Consider the following 22962-nt stretch of genomic DNA (forward strand, 5'->3'; position numbering starts at 1 on the left):
TGGAAATATGGAAAGGGAACAGAACCAATATGGTCTACTTACCCACCTGCAAAGGACCGTGCCTCATCTACGGCAGTGCAAGCTATTCCTTGAGCTGTCTGTTAAGAAAACCGTAAGGTTGGAGTGGCAGTCCATCAAAATTCCATTTAGGAAATTTTATTTGCAATGCATGGTGAAAATAGCCTTTCGTCACTGCCCCCCCAACCTTAACTATGTAGATTTCATGGGGTGTTTTCACTTTTTTCCTCCAAGGGTAGGTACCTAGGTAACCTGAAACTCATTTGTTTACAGCCAAAAGAAATATTAATATAGGAGCATGAATTTAAAGCCTTTACTATTTCATACCTATTGATTCAGATGGCTACTATATTACCGGTAACCTCATCCATGCAAAGTAATTCATTCATTCAGTAATTCTTCATTCAGTAGACTAAGTTACAGATGTTTCATTTGGAAAAAGACTTGGGGTGGAGTTGGTAAAAATAACACATGTAAAGTATCTTAGGTACTAGAAATTTGATAATGCATAAATAGTAAAGAAAAATCCCTTCCTCTCCCAACAGCCTGGAACTCACCATAATGAAACTGACCTGCTCTTGCTTTCTTTCATTTACCTACTTTGCTATTAAGGTTTTCAAAAAGGAAAGCATTACGTGGACAGGTGTGACCCAGCACTTTCTTAGAGTGATGCAGCTTATGCTGATTCGCACTGAGTATACATTATGTAAGAAAACTCACCCAATAAGGAATCTCTTTGCTTTGGACAAATACCATCTCTGTACGAGTTACCCTATCTACTGTCCCTTCTTTTTTCTTTCTCAATTGCCACTGATATATGGAAAGAAAAACACAAAGTTCATCTGTAACTCTAATCTGGAATGTTCTCAAGAATTAAAGTAAATAGTGTATACAGCTGTGGGTCCAATGGTATTTCCAATTCAGGAAAAATAAAAAAATCAGAACTCGTGCTTTAAGATGTAGAAGTAGATTCTCATAGCTGCTTGAAAATTGTAAATACTTAATGCTGCTTTAACTTAACACGTTTGAGGGTAGATACACATGATTATCTTTTTATGAGGGTGGTTTTTAATCACCATGGATGGGTCTCTCAACTTAGCCATTGTAGACAGAAGCTACACACCACCACCCAAAGCCTCTCACTGGTGGTTAGTGTTATGCAAGGTAGCTTTGGCTCAGCTACTGTGGGCCCCTGTTCTGACCAGATCACTTGCTCCCAGTTTTCTGTTCCTCAGGCATTCTTCCAAGAAGTTTATGGCAAGAGAATAGAATGTTAATGTAAAACTCAAAACACAAAACCCATAATTGGCATTATTCCCTCCATGTGTTGATTTAATTTTGCTTTATAAGTTGCAACTTCACAAATACCAAAAGGGTAATGTAGGCAACAAAAACATTTGACAAAACTTAACCTGGACCTTATGCTGTAATCTTTTATTTTAACTGTATCTTGTATTTATATTTTCAGTATTTATGATGAATGACATGTAATTTGATGTATTTATTGTGGCTTATTTCTGCAATGTATATATTACAAAATAAGCATTTATAAGTCTTAAAATTAGGTTATTTTTTTTCTTAGTGGCACTCGTATTATGCTGTATTTTTACTATATATTGTACAATATATATTTATTGTCTATTTGTTTGCAACAAAGTAAATCAGGTTTCTACGTTACATCTATTACTGTCTCTTTTGTACTGGGGAAGGGGTATCTTAATTGTTTAAAGTTTAATACTGTTTTATTTCTTTTCATGGTACAGAAGATAAAATTTTGAGTAAACAATTATTACAACAGTAAACAACAAATAATTTGTCCTGATAAAATTACAAACTATTCATGTGTTCATTCTTCTCTGCCTGGGAGTTACTACTTTGGAAATCTGCAAAACTAATGAGGACTTATCCAGATGCACCCATTCAAAAGGCCACATAGCACTTTTATCCTGAGTGGTACAAACCCAGCATTAGGGGTAGGCCAACCTGTCTTTCATAGTCTACCGTCTTGGTTTTCCTAGAATCCCTATGGCCTACTGATACATTTCAAAATTTCCAAAGCAAGAGTATATTATTCAAGATCTCTTAACTGTAGAGCTTAACTTATCCATGACACGGAATTTTGAAAACAAGCAAAGTGTCTTTCCTGGATCAGATCAAGTCCAAAATAGTTCAAATTCTTTTGCAAGAGTCCTAGCAATCAGCAGGCACTGGTGGGCCACAATGAATTGACTAATTTAACCTTTGTTGTATTCCACATGACATTGGGGAAAGGCTTTGAGGCGCTAAGCATGAAAAACATCCTTCTTCCCAGCCCTAGAAATTCCTACTTTTTATCTTTCAGAAGAAAACCTTTTTTTTTTTTTAATCATAGGACTTTCAATATGACTTCGGTCCCAGTAAAAGCTGCATTCCCACTGGTAACCCAGCCAACTACACTTTGCTGCTCCACACCTCTTCATTCCAGTTTCCTCCACATCACTCTCTTATGCATCTTCCGCTAATCTTCCAACAGCAGAATCAGCAACAGGAGAAGCCTGCAGTTTAAACATTGGTGGTGGACAAACAGTACCTTTCTGGGAGCAGGTTAGCTCTCAAGGTCACAGAAGTGTTGACAAGGTCTAAGAGGAGAGCCCTGTTTTCAAGGGGCTGAGAGTTGCTGTAATTTAAAAGATACGGAGATGCAAAGGACTAGGATTTGGGAGTGGGGATAAGGCTGAGAGAGAACTGGGGCAGCTTGCTTCTATTTATCATCACCCGCCCTTGGTGAGGCTTGTTTGACAATGAGAAATCCAGCCTTTAGAGTTATCAGCCCGGGCATGTGAAATACTTTGCTAACAAGAGATTCAGCAGGCACCTTCTGTGCCAACTTTTAAACAGCTGCTAAACATTTCTCTGTTCTGCCAGGCAACTAAGTGCACATCCCCACAATGGCCTAGTGATGTTTGTTTTTAATTTCTTTTTTTATTTTAAACTGGGCTTTAACTTTTTGTGACTTTCTGGTTTGGTTTTAGGTTTCTATCTTGTTGCAAACCACTGTGATACAGCGATATATGAATATTTAAATAAAAACATGTTCAAAGCAGCCAGTCACTGCTTTCATGGGTAAAACTCTGTGCCATCAGAAACACCGCCACCCTTGTCAGCGGAATTTGGTTAATGTGTGTTTACACACAGGATTAGGAAGCTGTTTTTCTAGACGTTATTGGAAATAATTTTGCAACAGCATCCTCTGCTGGTTAGTTTATTGAACAAGCATTCAATAAATAAGAATTTCAAAAGGTTTGTTGGTTTGCTTGTTTTAAAAAGGAGCATTTATTTATTTATTTTTGAATGCATATACCGCCCTATACCTGCAGTTCTCAGGGCGGTTCACAGGATAAAATCAGAATATAAAACCACGAAGTACATTATCAGTAGTCTAGATAAATCTGATAATTGTTAAATACACTCTTAACATGTTCCTTTCAGGAGCTATACCATTCACTGATTCTCTTTGGCTATTTTATAGCGACAGTCTCAATGAATTTGAAAACAGAAATAACTAAAATAAAAGATAACACAGGATTGATAAGAACTGTAATAATAGAATGCTGCATTTTACAAAATATATTATTATCCCAACGAGATTACATGTATGGTGTACCTTACCCGGATTGATGCAAGAGAAAGACATGAACATCTGCTGCCAGGCTGCTATTTATTCTGCTGTGAATGGTGATCAATGGAGCTCTGTGGCTTCCTTTGGAGGAGACATACTGACACAATCACAAAAAACACAAATAGCTTTTTCACAAGCACTTGAATGCAAGAAAACAGCTCTGGAGAATGCAACAACTTATTTCCCATTTGACAGAAACAGATGGGTGGTCCTACTTATTTACTTCTGGATTTGGGTCTGCTCAGATTCCAAAGAACCTTGTGGAATCAGATGCCTAAGAAAGGAGGTAGGGCTCCAAAAGGTATCAGGTTAAAGAAAGGGGGCACTAGAAAATGATAGCTGAAGACATTTAAAAACAGAGGAATTAGGTGCAATAAGAGAAAAATCAGAGCATGCATTTGAACATAAGGTGCTGATAGACGCTGTAGCTTCTAGACGATGGCATGCAACCATGTTACGGCTACAGGCCTGTGTCTATGGGACTGACTCCGTAATTTGCAATAGATTCATTTTTCAAACGTCCAAAGGATGCTCTAGAAATTAATCTGGATAGTCCAGATTAATTCCGCATCAGGCTGCCTGCTCCCTCATGCCAAGAGTCAGCAATACAAATACACAAACATGGCTACACTTTGCCTGCAGAACTGCCAAACATTTGTTCCTGGTTGGTACCAGGGCAGTGCTGCTGCCGTTGCCAAGGTTTCTTGTGTTTCCTTTCTTAGTGGCTTTGAACATCATACAAAGTCACTGGAGCACTCTCAAACCCAAGCAAAGAAACAGAAAGCTGCACACACACCCAAAATTCCAAAGTAGCTTTTGCATCAAATTTTTATTTTATTTTATTTTATTACGTTTATGAAACAAAATTAAAGGCGTTCTGTACAGCATATCACATATACCTGAAATAAATACTTAGGAGTACAAGGAAGAATTAAGAACTCAGCCTAGAACAACTCTAGTTAAATGTATCACATTTAAATCAGATGGAAGACCAGTGTGGTGGTAGGGTAGGGACACAACAGAACTGCATGCTGCGGAAAAGATAAAAATATAACGTTGAAGTGCTATGAAGTCATAATTATAGCCTGTTTATAGTTTTGGTTGAATGTTTGGGGCAATGCAAGCACAGAGGAAGAAAAAGTAGTAGTTAACTTTGTGACTTAAACACCAAATCAACAAAGTAGAGGAAAACCACTGTATAAACAGAAAGCATACTTTTAAGGAAGAACAATAGTTTTGCTTCAACCATCTGCCACATTGCAAAACTCAGCTTATGGAAGCAGCATCTTAACAATAAGCTTTCAATAGTGTATATGCAAGGCCTCAAGTAGTTGCAACATCTACTTCTTTGTTTAAAACCACAGATACCTAAATAAAGAAAACTGCTTTATCATCTTCTGAGATGACAAGTGCTGTAACAACCTTCCCCAATCTAATGTCCTCCAAATGTTTTAAACTACAGCCCCCCCCATCACCCCTGAACATTGGCCATGCTGGCTGGGGCTGACAGGAGTTGTAACCCAAAAGATCTGAAGGCCACAAAAAATGCTTTGGCTGGATCCAGAAAGGCCCACAAGAGCATATGTCTGGGGTGACGAGCAATTTTCATTTCTGGTGGCAAACCTCTTAACTCCTCCATGGGGAAGAGCTGGGGCCAACTTTGTAAGGTCTCTGTGTGCACATGAAACACAGCACAGGAATCTATGAATGAATAGCAAATATATGCCTGCAATGCTCAGGAAAAAAGGCTCCTCCAGGGTGGCATCCGTTCCCCCCTCTTAAATGCTAGAGGAATTATTCACAGAGTGAGCTTTTATTTTATTTGGTTTAATTGCTAAGGGTGCATCAAATCTAATGCCAATTGTCTGATTCTATCACAATGTAATGTTCTCCTCCCCAGCATGCCCCCTAAATCTGTTCCAGGGGCTCTCCCCAACCCTCTAAAGCAGATTTGTGGAGGGTGTGGGGGAAGAATCTAGTTGCACGAGCGAAAATCCATGAGCTGATGTAGCATTGTACTTGAAAATCCCTCTGTTTTTCTCAGCATTGTTGACCCATCACATTAAGCAGCAAAAAGTGCTGAATACTGACTCTTAATTAAGGTGTTTAATCACAGAATGTGCAACTATAAGTTATTTTGTTAAAATTCCTTGCATGTAGAAAGCAAATAATCCTGACTCTAAACCCAGCAGGTTCAGTTAAAACATTATAAATTTCTGATGAAAGACACCAGTTATTTAAAATGCTTTGCAATAGTTTTGAATTAAAAAGGTCATGTTTTGAATTATGAACATGTGAAAGAGGAAAATAGGAATTAGAGATATGGAAACTTGGAAGCCATGCATAATATAAAAAAATGAGAGATGCTAGAATTGTCTAAGAAGCAAGTAATGTGATATATCAGGAGAAGCAATAAACACCTTTTCAACCAAAAGAGAACAATTTTGTAATCAGTTTCAGAAATCTTAAACATACAAAGCTCATCACTGATAAGCATAATGAACAACAGAACACCAAAAACAGCAGCGTACAAAGACCCAAAAGGTTTGCAAGGGGCTAACACCAAGAACGTATTATTCATTGGAGTGGTAATAGAACTTCATAGTTTCAGAAGAATTGATAAACTTCATAGATATTTCTTGCAATAAACACTGAGCCAACTAGATCAATGTGTAAACCACGGATGGTCATTTAAGGAAAGCTGTCACAGTTTAAATTATAAAGAACACCTATAAGGCACTCTATTTTTCAGATAATATAGAAAAAAAATCATCTCCCGTAACCTCTATCAACAAGTTTCTTCAGTTATTGACCAGAATGTGTTTGTGAATGCAGGTATGTAAAACAATTACAAACTATCCCCAAACCAATGAGAATTGTGTCTTAAAGACAGAGGTTTTACAAATATATATATATATATACTGGAAATATAATTTCCAATATTTGTAAACATTTTTTTAAGCATCAAGAAACCTAAGTATTCCTTGGGTTTCTTGCCAGTTAAATTGTGCATTTTAATTTTGAAGTAAAAATGCTTTATTTATTTTTTTACAGTTAAGATGACTCTGCATAATTTAAGTTAAACCTGGATAATTTTGAAGGAGATACAGTTCCCATTTAAAACATCTCCTAATTACCAGTACTTAATTGTTTCGGCTAAAAATCCATTTTTGGAAGACGTCTGAGGGGTTACACGGCACCAAGCTTGGATGTTCTTTATTTCCTGTCAGGCACATCTTTAAGGCTGCGTTGTACAACGACTGGTCCTAGAAAAGTGGAGAGAGAGAAGACACATTTTTATATTACTTTTCCCCCAAGAAGATTAACTTTAACCTTATAACAATGCTGTGAAGTAGATTGGGCCATACAGTGGCTTATGCAGAGTCACTCAGTAAACTTTGGGGCTGAGTGGGAATTTGAAACTGGCTCTGCCCAATCCAAGTATGACAGGTGACTGTATACTATATCACACCGTCTCTCTAGTTCTGCCCATTAATCCAGCCAAGATTTTGTAGACTTCATGCATACTTGGAGAGACAAAATTCTATCAATGCTGACAAAGACTGATGATTCTGCAACAAATCCCCCAGTGCTGAAAGCTGCAGCTATATTTACATCTTTGAATTTAGAACCTGCTATATCCTAGAGGCTTACAGTGGGTTAAAGGTAGCTATATTTGATTTTTTTTTAAATGCTTCCCTTTATCATAATGGGTTCACTGTTCTGCAAAGGTATCTAAAAACATGGCTGTAAAGAGCTGTTCTTGAGAGGTACTAGGAGAAGGGAGAATGAGACCTAGAAAGTTTTTACATATGGCTCAGAACTACAGCTTTTCCTGCACATCTGAAGAACTTTTCAGCTACCAGGAAGGAGCTGGAAAACCTCACACATGTTCTGAAGAAAACAGTCATTCTAAGTATGTACCAAGCTTCAGACTGGGGGACAAGGAACTGCACAGAGGAGCTTATATGCAACAATAAATATCTCTAAGAAGAACTTGATCCTGTAGCTGGCCTATCGTATGGGAACAGGACACGTAAATGTAAAACTCCTCCTCCACATTTACCGGTAATTAACTAGCAGCTCCAAACTACAAAAGCTATACGTTCTCTTTTTGCTTGGCAGAATTTATTTGAGAGTACCTCTCGGATCTCCCATTTCTCTTCTGGAGGGGTTTTGCTGTTCTTCCCTTTGTAGCCACAGTCCTGAAGTTGTGCTTCTCCTGCTAAAGCATGCAGGCACAGCTCCTTCTGGATGTTGTGTCTAATTTCATGATGTGCAGAATATTCAAAGTACTATATAAAGAAACAATTCAGTCATGGAAATATCACCCAAAACTCAACCATACAAATTCACTGCATCCCTTTGAACTCCATGCTTGATGCTTTGCAGGTGGAGTGCTTTATACACAATATCTAAACCATGACAAGGGCATATGGCAAATGCAGTGGGATATAATGCAGGTCACTAAAAATAGTAGGGTGAAAATGGAAAGATTTTAGTTTCCCTTCTGCCTCCTACTCAGAGACGAGGCAGGAGAGATAGCTATGTGGCAGATTCCCAATGAAACTAATTTGTACAGAGCAGATCCCGGAACTGCTTGGGAAGGTAGGAGGCTCTCTGGAACAATATAGGAAGTGGCACTGGGGTCTGCAGGGAGAATAGGTGAAAACTGCCTTCCCCTGCCTTACTCTAGAGGAGCAGCTTCTGCTTGACTTTGGTCCCTTCTATGAACAGCAAATACAGGAAGTCTTTCCATTCACTACATTCTGGATCTAACCCAGAATCAGTATGAAAAGTATGTGCAATGTCTAAGGATCCTAGAGTTAACAAACTCTTGCAACTGAGAGATGCTACCAACTCAAAGTAAGTGCTTTTAAAGCCACACTGATTTCAGTGCTTAACTTTGGTGAGATCATATCCAAGGCATCTACCAATTGCAAGGGATAGAAGCAGCTGTCCAGCCATTGTGTGCCAGCACTGCTTTAACAGTATAAAGTGAAATTCCTTCCACTGGCATGACACCCTTGCCAACACTGATGTAGACCCGGCAAATAATGACACTTGCAATATGCCCTGGACCTCCTTTGGGAGGATTGGTAGGATAAATATATATGCTATTAAACGAATATAAGATACCAGATTGTTCTTCTCTTCCTGTATCAAACTAATAGTATGAAATTCAAAAACAAATACTATTTAATAGGAGAGACCATTGAGATCAGCAAGTTACTAGGTAACAACTAAGGAATCAAACAATGGAATTATTGTCCATATCTTTTGATGGACAATTGATAGTTTCAGCATTGGATATGTAGCTTTCTTATTTGCCACTACAGTACCTTTTACGATAGGGTAATTTACATAAAAATGGAGTGTTTTTTTGTTGAATGAAATTAACTATGACTTGAAACGCCTAGTTACATTTCCAGAGGTGCTACATTCAAGGATTGCGGTATGTTCTGAACCATCTCTGCTCCACAAGTTGTGCACCGAGAAGTGTTTGTTAGAAGTTCAGCCATCTAGGAATGTACATAGGCTTAAAATGGTAGGTGGTTTTAGCATAGGGAAGACCACTCTAACCTCCCAGCATGAGGCTGTAAGTATGACAGGACAGATGACTCAGGCCTGGTTGCTTAGTCACCCACTGGTTTCCTCCTTGACAGCAAAAGTTCTGAAGACAAAGGAAAAAGCAGCAGAAGAAAGAGGGAGGGAAAGAGCAAAGATTATTAAGTTTACAATGCAGAAATGAAGAGTGTTCCTGAAGAATAGATCAGAAGCAGACAAAAAGCTGAAAGAGAGATGAAGAGTGCATGGCAGAGACAGTCAAGGAACTAGTGTAACCAAGGCAGTATATAGCATTATGGAAGTCATCCAAGTTATTAGCGTGAGGTTATAAAAGATGTGGACTCTGCAGAGGAAGGAGACTCAAATTGAGAGTTGGGTTCCACTGCATCTATGGCAATGGTAGGTTACTCCCCCCTAACACAATGCCCTCTTTTATACTGAATACCTTAAATGAGAGACATGCTTACAATATACACACTCAAACAGGAACATAAAGAACACCAGGCTTCCCAAATAAAACAGTGATTACACAGTAACTTCTAACCATAGGGATGGCACCAAATTTGGTGCTGCCCTTAAAGAGTTCCTTGCTCTTTGTAACGCAACGCAGTAATCTAACCTTAAGGTTACCAGAGCATAGACAACAGTAGTTAGGCTATCCCTGTCCAGGTAGGGGCGTAGCTGGGCCACCAGCCAAAGCTGATGGAAGGCATTCCGGGCCACTGAGGCCACCTGAGCCTCGAGCGACAGCAAAGGATCCAGGAGTACCCCCAAGCTACGAACCTGCTCCAGAGGAAGTGTAACCACATCAAGAGCAATCTCCTACCCATCCGGTCTAGGGAACCATTCACTGAACAAAGTTTCAGTTTGTTGGCTCTCATCCAGTCCATTACTTCCACTGCCTCACCAGCAGATGTAAAGGAGAAATAGAGTTGAGTGTCCTCATACTGCTGACAACTTACTCCAAACCTCTGGATAACCCCACCTAGTGGTTTCATGTAGATATTCTAGGCATGAGACCCTGATAAATTTAAAACATGATCTGAAAACGCATTGCTGTGCTTATCTGCACAGTTACATAAAAACCGAATGCAACATTTTACCTGGTTTCCTCCAAGCCCGTGACATGTATACATAATCAATGGCTTGCCACCATTATTATTTTCTCCAGCATCCAGGCATGTTCTTCTCCCAATATTTTTTAACTAAGGAATGTAAAAAAAAATGGAAATGTAAGTACAGAATAGCATAGTTAAATCCTCTACACATTTGCTTTATTTCTTCTTGTATAAAAGAAAAGCATACTCACAAATCCATATAATGGAGGATTCAAGTCTGGTACATATGCCTCAGGATAAACATTGCTAAGGTACCACGTAAAGTTTTTACATTGTAATTGTTGCCTTAACTCATATCTTTTTGAGAGGTCACCAAATGTTTTCTGTTGAAACAATACTAAACAGTGTTATAACAAAACCAAATCACAAATAATACTTTTTACTGAAAGTAAACACAGAGGGAATTTGCAAATTAGCTAAACAAGCTTTAGAGTATCTTTTAATAAGGAAAATAGAGGTTGGAGGTCCATTTAGAAGCCACTCAACTTCTTGCAGCCCTCAACACATTTCCTATAATCATTATATGTTCTGATCAAATTATCCTTTTCCATGTATCCCCAAAGAATCAGAAGTGGAGCAAGAAACACCACTTACCCAACAATGGTGGCAACAACCTAAATAATCACCTAATAATTCCTTCTCTCTCTCTCTCTCTCTCTCTCATATATATAAATAAGTAAATAATTGACATAAACTTATAGAGCCAGGAATACACACAAGCACACTTGAGGTGCAAATCTACATTATCCTTTGCCATCCATTTTTAAAATCACCAACTTATTTTCTCCCTAAACAACTGGCCAATTTGGGGTTTTTGAGGACGTAAGAAAAACCTACTGAACCAAGTCAAAGTCCTGTCTAGGTTCAGCAGCCAATTAGATGCCTACGTGAAGCACATAAGCAAAATCTGAGTGCAATAGCACTCTCCCCATTTGTGATGCTGGCATTCAGATGTATACTGCCATTGACAGTAGAGGTAGAACATAGCCTTATACTCTGTGCATTTGTTTTTTAAAGTCATCCAAGCTGTTTGTCATCATTGCATCTTACAGATACTGCCTGGTACTAGCCTTCTAATATTTATCTTAGTTGCCTAATATTGCTTTAGTAAAATCAAGATACTTTTTAGTCATTCTTTTAGACTTCACATATATTATTCAACTGATTGTTAAAGAGAATTATTGAGAAAGACCCCCCTCATTCCTACTAGAAGTTGGTGGATGCAATTAATGGCACTACTCTAGTTCAAAGAGCTTCAGGGAGGTATTGTATAAAAGATTAAATGAAGAGGTAATGGGCACTACTGAATCTATTCAATATATTGCCAAGCAGAGCAAATTGAATAAAGAGTGCCTACTATGTTTATATATTTTCACAATAAATAATTTTTGCTCACCAAGAACTTCAGTGCAGCAACTGATTTCTAATACCACCACCATCGTCACCTACTTGTTTAACTATTTTTGTTGCTTCTGTGTTTCTCCGGTAAAATATATACTTATATTCATCCATCCAGACTTCTGCAAGACGAACTTGATTACGGGTGATCACTTGAGTCCCTTTTGGAAAGGTATGGGGGCTCTTGCTGCGAAATACATGGCCCACAACTGAGCAAGGTATGATTTCCAGCTGACCCCCACATTGCCACACCTGAAAAATAACAGTGTTACTTATCAGCCTTTAACAGATTCACCAGATAGCAGGTAATATTGCTCTAGAAGCATTTGTATAAAAATGCTTTCTGAAATCAAACCCTGTCTACCTAACCTACATGCAACAGGGAAAGAAAACATTTCCATCTTAAGTAAGTTATTTTTGCAATACTGATGCACCAACCAAGCACCTGACACCACTCTACTAGGGATGGGGATGGGGAGAGATCCAATTCAGCCCACATTTAAATATGAATCTACCCATTTTCCATTACAATATGCAAACTGAAACACAGGCATTATTCAAAATTCATATTTACAGGCGTCCCCCCCCCCTTACATGCAATCAACTAGCGCACAACTGCGCATATGCGTGGCTCCAGCAAATAAACAAGTACAAGCGGACACCATTTCATGTGGGGGTTCTGTGCCTGGCCCCTGCGGGAATCGGCAGAGTGTGTATAAGCATGCCCTGCCCTGTTACAGTCTGTTTTCATGAGGATATTAAAAAATAAATAAATCACAAACTGTTCCAAAATGTTAAGAAACAAATTTAAGACTGGAAAAATGAGGACTGAAATGGAGAGATCCTTCCATCCCTAAACTCTACAATAGTTTCTCCCTCCAGGTTATCATTAGCCTAAGACCAAGCTCATCTGGTGAAACGCAACAGAGGTTTTGTCATTGCACCTTCATGTGAATATTGTGTCTCTAAACTTACTCGGAAAGACATTTCTATATTTTCTCCTCCCCATATTTCCATTTCTTCATCATAGCTTCCAACTTTGTAAAAGTAGTCCTTTGATATTGAAAAGAGGCCTCCTGCAAAAGTGGGAGTTCTGCAAAAAAGAAAGGAGGGGAGGAATAATATTTCATGAAGCTAGCAATTTCCCAACCTGGGGAAAGCCTGTTATTCTTCTTTTTAAGATCCCAAAGCCCATCCCTCTTCAGGAAAGCCTGGTAAATGGGCAATCAACAGTTTATGAACCATCAGCAAAGGGAAACAGCCAACAGCAGAGGGAAACACATTAGTGAAAATGTTTGGCTACTATTTGGGGTTATAGAGAAGCTGCTACCATGAGTTATATGCACATTAGCATCCATTTCAAAGCCAGGACAATTAAATAGCCAACAACTGTCCTGGGAATAAATTCCTTCTGAAATGTGACTTGTGCAGTAGTTGTATTACTACAATGAAACAGTCCAATTTGGGGCGGGGGTAGGGATTGCTCAACTCAACTGAAAGGGGAGGGGGAGAATATGTTCCCAAGTTTTAATCAGTCATATATGCCCCACCTCCATTTCTAAGGCAAATTTCAATGAAATCAAGTAGCTATATGTAAACTGCATTCCGTAACGGCACAGAAATCCTAAACCCAGAACAACAAACAGCTTCAATTAGGGATGCCAACTTTTTCTCTTACAGTTCAGATGATCCCATCATCCTACCTCCAAAGCCAAGGAAGCCACTACTTGGGCTTTTGTTATAGCAAACCTCAGTCAAAAAATGCTTATTTGAAGTGGTTCAGGTCCTACTAACGCTTAAAATTTCAAGAGTTCTTTGAAAAAAAAATGTTTAAAACCTGAAGTACCATGTGAAAAGAATACAAGATGTAGAAGACAGAGCTTCTCTGATCCTTTGGCAATTCTTTTTCTCTTTTAACCAAAAAGAAAAAAGTTACATGTGGATTATTCTTTGGAACAATATTTTCAAGTAAAGATTTTGTAAACGGGAAAAACTTAAGTTTCATTGCTTACTTAATAGGGTACGTTTCATCTTTCCTTCTCTTGCCTTCATGTTCAGGAAGAGATTCCCATCCAAACGACAAACTCCAGTCAAAATTCCCTCTATTATGGTTTTGACCATAAGGAGAAGGTTTCATAAATTCAAATGTATTTAGATCTATAGATGAAATGTCAGGGCTTACGACACGAGTATTGTTTTCAGCTATTCTGGCCAACAATGGCTCTAGCCAGCCATAGAAACATTCACCTGGGAGAGGAAACAGGAGGTAAAATAATGCTTATAATGCTGGATTTATCCACTTTCATAAAAGCAGTTACAGGAACATTTTAATTTCACTTAGGCTGTGATCCTATGCACATTTATTTGGAAGTAAGACGCGCTGAATTCTGAGTAAGGTAAAGGTAAAGGACCCCTGGATGGTTAAGTCCAGTCAAATTTGACTATGGGGTGCAGCGCTCATCTCCGCTTTCAGGCCAAGGGAGCTGGAGTTTGTCTGCAGACAGCTTTCTGGGTCAGTTGGCCAGCATTACTAAACCTCTTCTGGCACAACAGGACACTGCGACTAAAGCCAGAGTGCATGGAAACACTGTTTACTTTCCTGCCGCAACGGTACCTATTTATCTACCTGCTTTCAAATTATCTACCTGGAATGCTTTCAAACTGCTAGGTTGGCAGGAGCTGGGACAGAGCAACATCGAGCAGATTCAAACTGCCGACCTTGCAATCAGTAAGCCCAAGAGGCTTGGTGGTTTAGACCACAGTGCCACCCGGGTCCTGTTTGAGTAGACCTACATAGGATTGCTCTGTTATTTTTAAAAATCCACATGTATGCTGGAAATATTGTTAACTTACAGCTACCTGCCATGAAATATCACATACATGATCAAATGAAAAGTATGGCACTTAAAAATATGCCTAGCATGAAATGAAAATGAACTTTGATTTTTCCCGTCCCAAACTTCAGTCCTAAACACAAATTAGATATTTTTAAAATTGACTAGTTTTGGCTTTCTCCCGAGATTCATGTGCATTTGTGTAAAAGCTGTCCTTAGTTAAATAAATAAACAGTTTTTCCACAATCAGTTCCATATTTTTAAAAGCTATGAATTTTCAACAGCAATGCTTCTATAGTGTTATTTGTTAGAAAAACAGTTAAAACAGGACAAGGAAGAAATCAATATGAAAAGGAAATTGTTTAATATTTGTTAGCTAATTAAACACTATTACAGTCCAACACTATTACTTACAGTGTGCATCCAAAAAAGTGAGGGTTTCTCCAGTTGCTATTGAAGCACCTAATAATCGAGCAGTGATGAGCCCCTTTCTTTCCTTTTGTCGGACAACTTTAACTATCTGGAATTGTTTCACATAATCATCCAATTTATCCTGCAAGTATTCTAAAAAGACAACAAGACAGTCTTTGCCAATTTAATAAAAGGCAATTGTTAAGTTCACTTTTCATTACTAGCCACTCAATAAAAGGAAAGTCAAAATACATTTATTCTGAAATGCCTGTAGTTTCAGTTTGAAGGGACAAGAGCATCTGCTTTTATTGAAGAATGGAGGAAGGGAGATATGGCCCCAAATACAACAGAAACCCAAATTTGGGGTGTGTGTGCAATTTCTAGCACAAAGCAGTAAAAAAATTAGTTCTATACAAAGATGAATTTGCCAAGTTATCATATCTTCTTGATAGCTCAGTTGGTTAGAGCATGGTGTTCATAATGCCAAGGTTGCAGGTTTGATCCCCACATGGGACAGCTGCATATTCTGCATTGCAGGGGGGTGGATTAGATGATTTGCAGGGTCCCTTCCAACCATCCACTTCTTTGATATATTTTTTAAAAAGACAATCTACTGAAAAGCATTCTACTGATGGAAACAGAACAAGTTTTACTTGTTTGGCAGGGGAGTCAAATAACATTAGTTACCCATACCACATTTATGAAGTAGGTTGGGCACTACTGAATTCTTTTCATGACTAAATTAGCCTCTTTAAAGGTATCTTTCATAATTTTGAAGGGGGAAAAAAGAGGGGAAATTTGCCTGGTCCTGACCTAGACTGTCCCTTTAAGACTGCTGCAAGATAGCAAGTCAATTGGCTAGTTCAGAGAATGCTTTCTCTCATTGCCACCATGCACAGATTGTAGAGAGCAGGAGCCCTCCTTCTGCCGTTCACAAAGGAGACTAACATTCCAGTGGGTCCTATATGCATGTACAATCCAATGCTTATAGGCAACAATCATTTGTCTAGGTCATGTGTGCATAGGTTTCTTTGAAATATTATGCCCTGTAAGAGTAACGGTGGCAATGGTAGTGGGGCAAATGCATCAGGCAGACGTGGGAGAAAGGCATTCTCTCACTTCCACCACATGTAGAAAGTAGTGTCTGAGCCAGTCTTTCTTTACTTGCTGTGAAGCAGAACTACAGGCTTTCTTTCTTTGGCAGATAACGGAAGGCGAGAGAAGGGGCTGCTGATGCACCAAAACAACAGCTACTAATTAAGATAAAAGCTCAGGTTGGATACTCTGCCAAACCATGGTTTAAGCTTCCAAATGTACAAACAACAAAGTATGATTTAGAGTTTCTCATCTGCTTTATTTTCCACCCACTCATCACCAGCTTCACAAGTCTGTAAATTCACTCCTGTCTCCATAGTGCAGCAGCCTCTTGAGACAAAAGCAAATTACAGCTATTGCTCTTATAAATTCAGATATCACATCAAGCCAGTTAGCACAAACCATGGTTTGCAAACCTATGTCAAGTCATGTTTTCACATTCTAGTTTGGTGGCTGTTCATAAACCATAGTCAATTCAGACATCATGCCTAATGTAATTAAGCATTAAGGATCATGAACTGAGACAAAGAGAAAGCACAAATCATTTCAATTTGAGAGATATTTATACTTTATAAATATAAATGTTTTTGTTATTTAAAAAGTGCATATTTCAGGAACACAAAATAACATGAAAAACTTAAATGTGAAAAACCACACACAAACATTGTATGTTCTTACCATCTACACTGGCATCATCCACCAAAATTATTTCCTTGAGTAATATTGCAGGGGAAGTATACATCACACTGTGAACTGTTCTTAAAAGAGTAGACCATGCTTCATTGTGGAAAACTATGATAACACTTGTGGTAGGTAGTGGAGGACAGCGTTTAAACTTTTGCTCAATACATCTAGATGACAAAAACAGAGTTTTTGGAATAAAAAATGGATTATAAGTCTGATACTTCGATATGGCAAAGATAAAGCTTGGCAAGTATGGCGGAACTTCTTTCTCACATCAATACTAATATAAAAAGCCATGCACAAGATCTGTGTGGAGCAATTGTTTCCAGAGTATCCTAACAATACAGTAACATGTTTTTGTAATAATACATCACAAGGGGCATGTGGCAATTTAGAATAATTGCCACCATAAAATGTCCAGGATTTATAATTTATCAAGGATTAGACACTTGTGATGAAAGAAAAGGGCATCCTTTCATCAATACATCTTAAAACAGGGATGGGGAACCTTCAGACCGTAACTAGGCTCGCTAGACCTGCCCATTTGGCCAAACAGGCCATTCTGGCTAAACCACACCCATCTGCCAATCACCTCACAACATATATAACATCTGTTGTAGGAAGGCAAAAAGGCAGCTGGGCTAGGACAAAGGGGGCTTCTGAAGTGACGTTGATCAGCTGATTGGCAGCACTTCAGCAACTTGTAGCAAATAGCCTTGTGCAGTATTCTGAAGTTGCCACAATCAACTGATTGTCTGGGCTTCAAAACACAGTGCCATTTTAAAGGTACTTGCAAAGAGCCCTGTGCTGTGCTTTGAAATCCTGACAAACCATTGGCTATTGAGATCTCAAAGTGCCATGTCATCTGAAATCACTTGTGATGACGGGGAGGGGTGGGGGGTCCTGAATCTGCATAGAGTAAGGGAGATAAAGATCTGGTCCACTGGTGAGTTTTAATTTCCAACCCCTTTCTTAAAGGAAGTGTGTGAAAGGGCACCAAGCCCAAACAAATTTACATCACAATCTATTGAATTTCTTAGATGCATTATTTGCTTTGGAGATAATTAGAAGATTACTGTACTCTACTTACACTTACCGATGCAAAATTAAGTAACTAGAAATTATGCTAATGATAGTGGCGACAAAGCACATATCAATGAAGAACATGGAGAATCAAAACCCCTTTTCAATATTTTGCATATGTAATTAAAGACCAGAAATCCAAATATACTTCAACGTACTCAGGAGGTCTTGTGTCTGGTCCAAGATCCCGGTGTAAAGAAATCCTGTCGCTTGCGAAAGCATTGAAACAATGTTTTTCATCCCCTCGTTCTTTTTCCTTCTTCTCAGCTGGACTTAAATTGACTGTTTTGAATGGTTTACCAGAAGCCCCTGGAGCATTAGAGTCCTGAGGGGGTCGATCCAGGTGAGGTGTCAGCTCTGCTGCTGTATAGGATCCAGGTAAACAGCGCTTCTGCCCTGCCTTTTGAGTTTGCCTAATAGGCGCTTTAATCTGCATTTTTGGCTTTGCAACTTTAATATTGTTCACAGCTTTTAATACTAGACCCAGTACATTATTAATCTTTCCATCTTTTGATGGGCTCCCAGGCTCCTCATTAAAATCCTGAATGCCAACTTCTCTTTGTAGCAGAAACAAAAATATCAAGAAGATAAAAATAATGAAGGTAAACTTCCAAAGTTTCCACAGGGACAAATGTTTCATTGTGAATCGTCTTAGCAGCCTTACATAAGCCATCATGTCCACCCTCCACTTGTCCACATGTGTCCACACTTGTCCAATGATGCTATTCTTTATTCATAGAGGTAGTTAGATGCTTCATAAAATGGTCATATCTGCAGAAAGGTTTTTTAAGTGTTAATAAATGCTATTGTATAAATGGACACTTTAATGCTTCATAAGGATAGATGAGTCCGCTTAATTAGGCACAGAGTAAAACCTGTGCAAAGCAGGATAGCATTCTTTTCTGTACAGTACTCAAGCTGTCTTCTCGTTTCTAAACTTACCACAATTTGTATTGGAGATGCTCCTTCAGGTATACAGGGCCGAGGCCATTTAGGGCTTTAAAGGTCAGCACCAACACTTTGAATTGTGCCCGGAAACGTACTAAGACCCATATACTTAACAAATAAAACAAAATGTATTATTCCGCCCTGTATATATCCTAATCACAGATACTGATGGTACACTAATACAACTAACTGCAGTCAGATGAAGTGAATTGACACTGATGGTATACCACTGGCTGAGCCAAGATCTCATTGGTCATAAACATGCATCTTGATCCTAACCTAAATGCAGAAATGCCATGTACCATTTTCCTTTCAAGCAAAAGTCATCAGGAAAAAATGGACTTGTGCATGGAACTTTAAAATTAAGCTTCAATAAGCACTGTCTTACAACTCATAAACTCCTAATTAATCTCCAAAACACCATATTTCAATAGTAAGATTTCGAATATTAAAAAAAAAATCACATCAGCTGAAATATTAAAGTTCTAAAGCTCCAATCCTAAAATACTTACTATACAGGAAGTTCTATTGGATTCAATGGGATTTACTTCCTTAGGATCAATGGCGTGTGTTCAGTCTTGGTTTTAGGGATAATTTTTAGGCACTTGCATTGTAGTCTGGACTGGAGGACAAAAAAATAATCAATGTAGTTGGGAACCAACCTCAAATTTTCTTGAGCCTAGGATTCCCACCCTTACAACTACAGAAAATGACAAATTAATTATACATCTTTACATATGTGATACTACTGCTAATCCATGGGTTAGGCAGTTAGTACTCATATGACATTCTAAAGATCACCACCGCCTTGTAAAGCTAAATGTATCAGCTAGCTAAAATGTGGTGTAGCCTGTGAGTCATGGGAAAGCCAACTACAACTACACACACCTCCCTTCTTTATGTCAACATCTTCTGTTGACCTTCCACATCACCAGCAACAGCAGTTCCTGGAAGGATAAGGAAGATCAGAGCTGCCTATTCACAATCTTTTTTTACAATGCACACCATTCTGTTCTGAGGCTGGGCAGAGTTTAAGAAAAAGCTTTTGAACCTTTAATAGTTTGCCCAAGCGGCAATTTGTACAGGAATATATATACAGTATATATCTTGTGTCTCTCCTGCACAATTTCAGCACGTTACACACACCAAAAATCCCACCCATTCAGTACACTGAACACCACATATTACACAACAATTAAAAATGTACAGGAGGATGCTCACTTCTTCCTCCACCTCTGGCCACCCTAATCCCCATGGGGGCACCATTGCAAGCAACACAAAGTGCTACAGCTGTTCAGGGATGTCCAACCTGTAGATTGTGATCTACCGAACCGGTAGATTAGGAAGTGATCACTGAGAAACAGCTTTGGCCTCCCCCCCCAAAAAAGCTGAACTCAGGATTCTCTCAAAAAAAGCTCAACAACTCTGGCCTCCCCCCCCCCCCAAGAAAGCTAAACAACCCTTGGCAAATCTCCCCCAATTTAGTTGTCACCTTTGGTAGATCACTGCCAGTTTTTTATACTGGGAGTAGATCACAGTCTCTTGGGAGTTGGACATGCCTGTTATAGTTGAATTTAGTCAGGCCTGGTCCAAGTATCCTGCAGGATTAGACCAAAAGCAGATCTAGTCCAGCATCTTGTTTTTCACAGTAGCCAGCCTGGTGCCCAAGGGAAGCCTACAAGCAGGACATGAGTTCAGCTGCCCTCTCCCACAGCTATTTCCTAACAACTGGCTCCTGAAATCTCTTATCCCAAAACTTTGCAGAGAAAGGTCCAATAACAAGAGGCTCTGCCTGCAGTGCCAGCTGCAACAGTTCAGACAATGCAACACAGCCGGACCATTGGCCTGACTTCCTAGGGTCCTATGATAAACCTTACACACCAGACCCCACCTAACCCTAAGCATACTTACTCTGAAGCAAGTCCCACTGGGCTCAGAGCCTTACTATTTCACGATGGCACTTTTCAAAGCACTTCATATGCTTAATCTCAGCACACCTTAAAACACCCTTGGCAAGGGTACCTCAGGATCATCCCATGTTGGGGATCCTTCCTAGGACAGGGCTGCCAACCTGAATAAAATACTGGGGGTGGGGGCAGGCAAGCACCACCCTGCATAACTGATAACATGATGCAACACCCACACACCAGTTGAATGGCAATGCCCATCCACTTGGGCAGGGGGCAGTTTACTCAAACACTGCATTTGGGAGGGGTGGGGGGAGCAAAGGGACCTCGGCCCCTAGGTGTTGGCCCCTATGGCTTTGGACAAGGCATGAGTTCAAAACATACCCATTCACGCAGTTATATGTGCCCACAGGGCATCATTGCCCAGGGGCTCTCTCTCAAGTCTCTCAAGTCCCTACAAGCACAAACATATACATATACATACACATATACATTTCAGGGATCATTTACCTTTTTCTTACACTCACACATACACCCACCCGCCCACACATATATACCCACCCACCCACACACATATACACACACACACACTCTCTTCACTATATAGATGTATCTGATCTATATAAAATCTACCCAGAGGACTAGTAGAACCAGACTAGCAAACCCAACCCCACAATCCTCGTTACCTCGGGATAGGGCGGGAGAGGAGGAGGAGGAGGTGGGGAGGGGGGCGAAGGGCGCAACCGCTCCAACCCGGAGCGCCGCGGAGCCTCCCAGCCTACATGGCCATTTCTGCAAACGGCCAGCAACCGACGCTCGCCCCTGAAGCAACGGCAGCGGGCGACACCCCCCCGGGGGGGGGGCTCTCATTGACCTCCACCGGCAGCCACCCAGCAGAATAAGCCCCGCCCCTTACCTGTGCCAGAGACGCGAAGAAAGCGGCGTCGGCGTAGAAGGAAGGAAGGAAGGAGCGAGCGTGCCTTCCTCTGCCCTCCTTCCCTCCTTCTCCCCTCTCGTTCCCCGGCGGCGGCGGCGGCGCTCCGTTACCAGGGCGGCGAGCGAAAAACCCTGGCCTGCGATTGGCCGCTTCGTGAGGCTCGGCAGCGCCCAGGTGAGCGTCGGGCCGAGGAGGAGGGCGTTCACCTGAGTGGCACACCTGGGCAGCTCAGGTAAGGCGCGCGCGCAGCCCCTCCTTCCGCTCCTCCAACGGAAGGCCCCAGGCCCACGTGCCCCTGGCGGGCGCGGGAGGCACGGAGGCCCTAGAATGATCCTCCTCCTCCTCCGCTGCCCTCTATGGCTTTTTGACGCCTGGAGGCTCTGCTGCCCGGACGCTGCCGCTGTTGTTTCCACCTCTTCTGCGCTTCTTTGGCGACTCTTTACTGGGGTTCCCGAACGTGAAGCTTCTTTCCGAGGGGCAGAGGAGGGGTGTTTGTGTGTGCTCGAGCAATGGAAACTCCAGAGCAAAATTAATTTAGCATACTGATGCAGGGATGAGCAGCGCGTTCGTCTTCCTGCGACGCTCGTTGCAACGTGGAGGCAGTAAAAGGAAGGAAAATTGTATGGCCCTTGCTATGTGTTTTTAAGGCCCTGCTGGAAAAATGAGGGTAAATCGAAAAGGAAAGGTTCGCTGGCGAATTTAGGGTGATAAATCGATGTGGCTGTGATATATGAATGGGAGGTAGAGATGGAGTGTTCAATATGATCATTATTGAAGCGGATCAAGAATACAGGTACCCGGGCACATTGCTAGAAACTTAATAGCCTGTTTAACTTCCCACCGCGGCGGTACCTATTTATCTACTTGCACTGGTATGCTTTCCAACTGAAGCGAGATGACTCACCTTTTGACTGGACTTCACTGTTCAGGGGTCCTTTACCATTTACTTAATAGGCACAAACCCATGACATAAACTTGCATGAAATAGGTACACCAATTTATGTCAAGATGCAAATTTAGGCCAACTTTCTGAGGGGAGAAAACAAATTTGCCTCTGAGCTCATTGAGGTGGCAGGGGACTGGGGACTCAGCTATAAAACTGCAAATCAAACGTTTTAAGTTTGTTGTAAAGTGCATTATACAAATGTGACACTAGATGGCGATGGTGAGCTATGGCAAGTTCAATATATTTTTCAAAGCATTTTTGTAAAAAAGCATTTTCACAGCTTTTTCAATATGTGTCTAGATTCCACCTGGGACTCTTTGCAGAATGCTCAGCCAACCTACAAGAGATTTTTTTAGA

General features: G+C 40.3%; 1 protein-coding gene across 3 annotated transcripts; it reads right to left on the bottom strand.

The window, feature by feature from the left end:
- Window positions 1-6106: 6106 nt before the first annotated feature.
- Window positions 6107-21713, bottom strand: GALNT3 (polypeptide N-acetylgalactosaminyltransferase 3). 3 transcript variants are annotated; one of them, XM_033166361.1, is made up of 11 exons: window positions 21639-21711; window positions 18026-18638; window positions 16779-16951; window positions 15009-15179; window positions 13773-14007; window positions 12736-12853; window positions 11812-12012; window positions 10554-10685; window positions 10348-10449; window positions 7819-7971; window positions 6107-6942 (listed from the first exon to the last, which is right to left on the bottom strand). In XM_033166361.1, exons 2-11 carry the CDS (start codon window positions 18541-18543, stop codon window positions 6820-6822), a joined length of 1926 nt encoding a protein of 641 aa, XP_033022252.1. In that variant the 5' UTR covers window positions 18544-18638; window positions 21639-21711; the 3' UTR covers window positions 6107-6819. The 3 variants fall into 3 exon arrangements, with proteins under 3 accessions (XP_033022252.1, XP_033022260.1, XP_033022267.1); XM_033166369.1 differs by having other exon boundaries at window positions 15009-15158; window positions 21639-21710; XM_033166376.1 differs by lacking the exon at window positions 6107-6942 and adding an exon at window positions 9260-9350 and having other exon boundaries at window positions 7872-7971; window positions 21639-21713.
- Window positions 21714-22962: the final 1249 nt, after the last annotated feature.

The sequence above is a fragment of the Lacerta agilis genome, chromosome 1 (assembly GCF_009819535.1).
Source record: "Lacerta agilis isolate rLacAgi1 chromosome 1, rLacAgi1.pri, whole genome shotgun sequence".
Classification (NCBI taxonomy): domain Eukaryota; kingdom Metazoa; phylum Chordata; class Lepidosauria; order Squamata; family Lacertidae; genus Lacerta; species Lacerta agilis.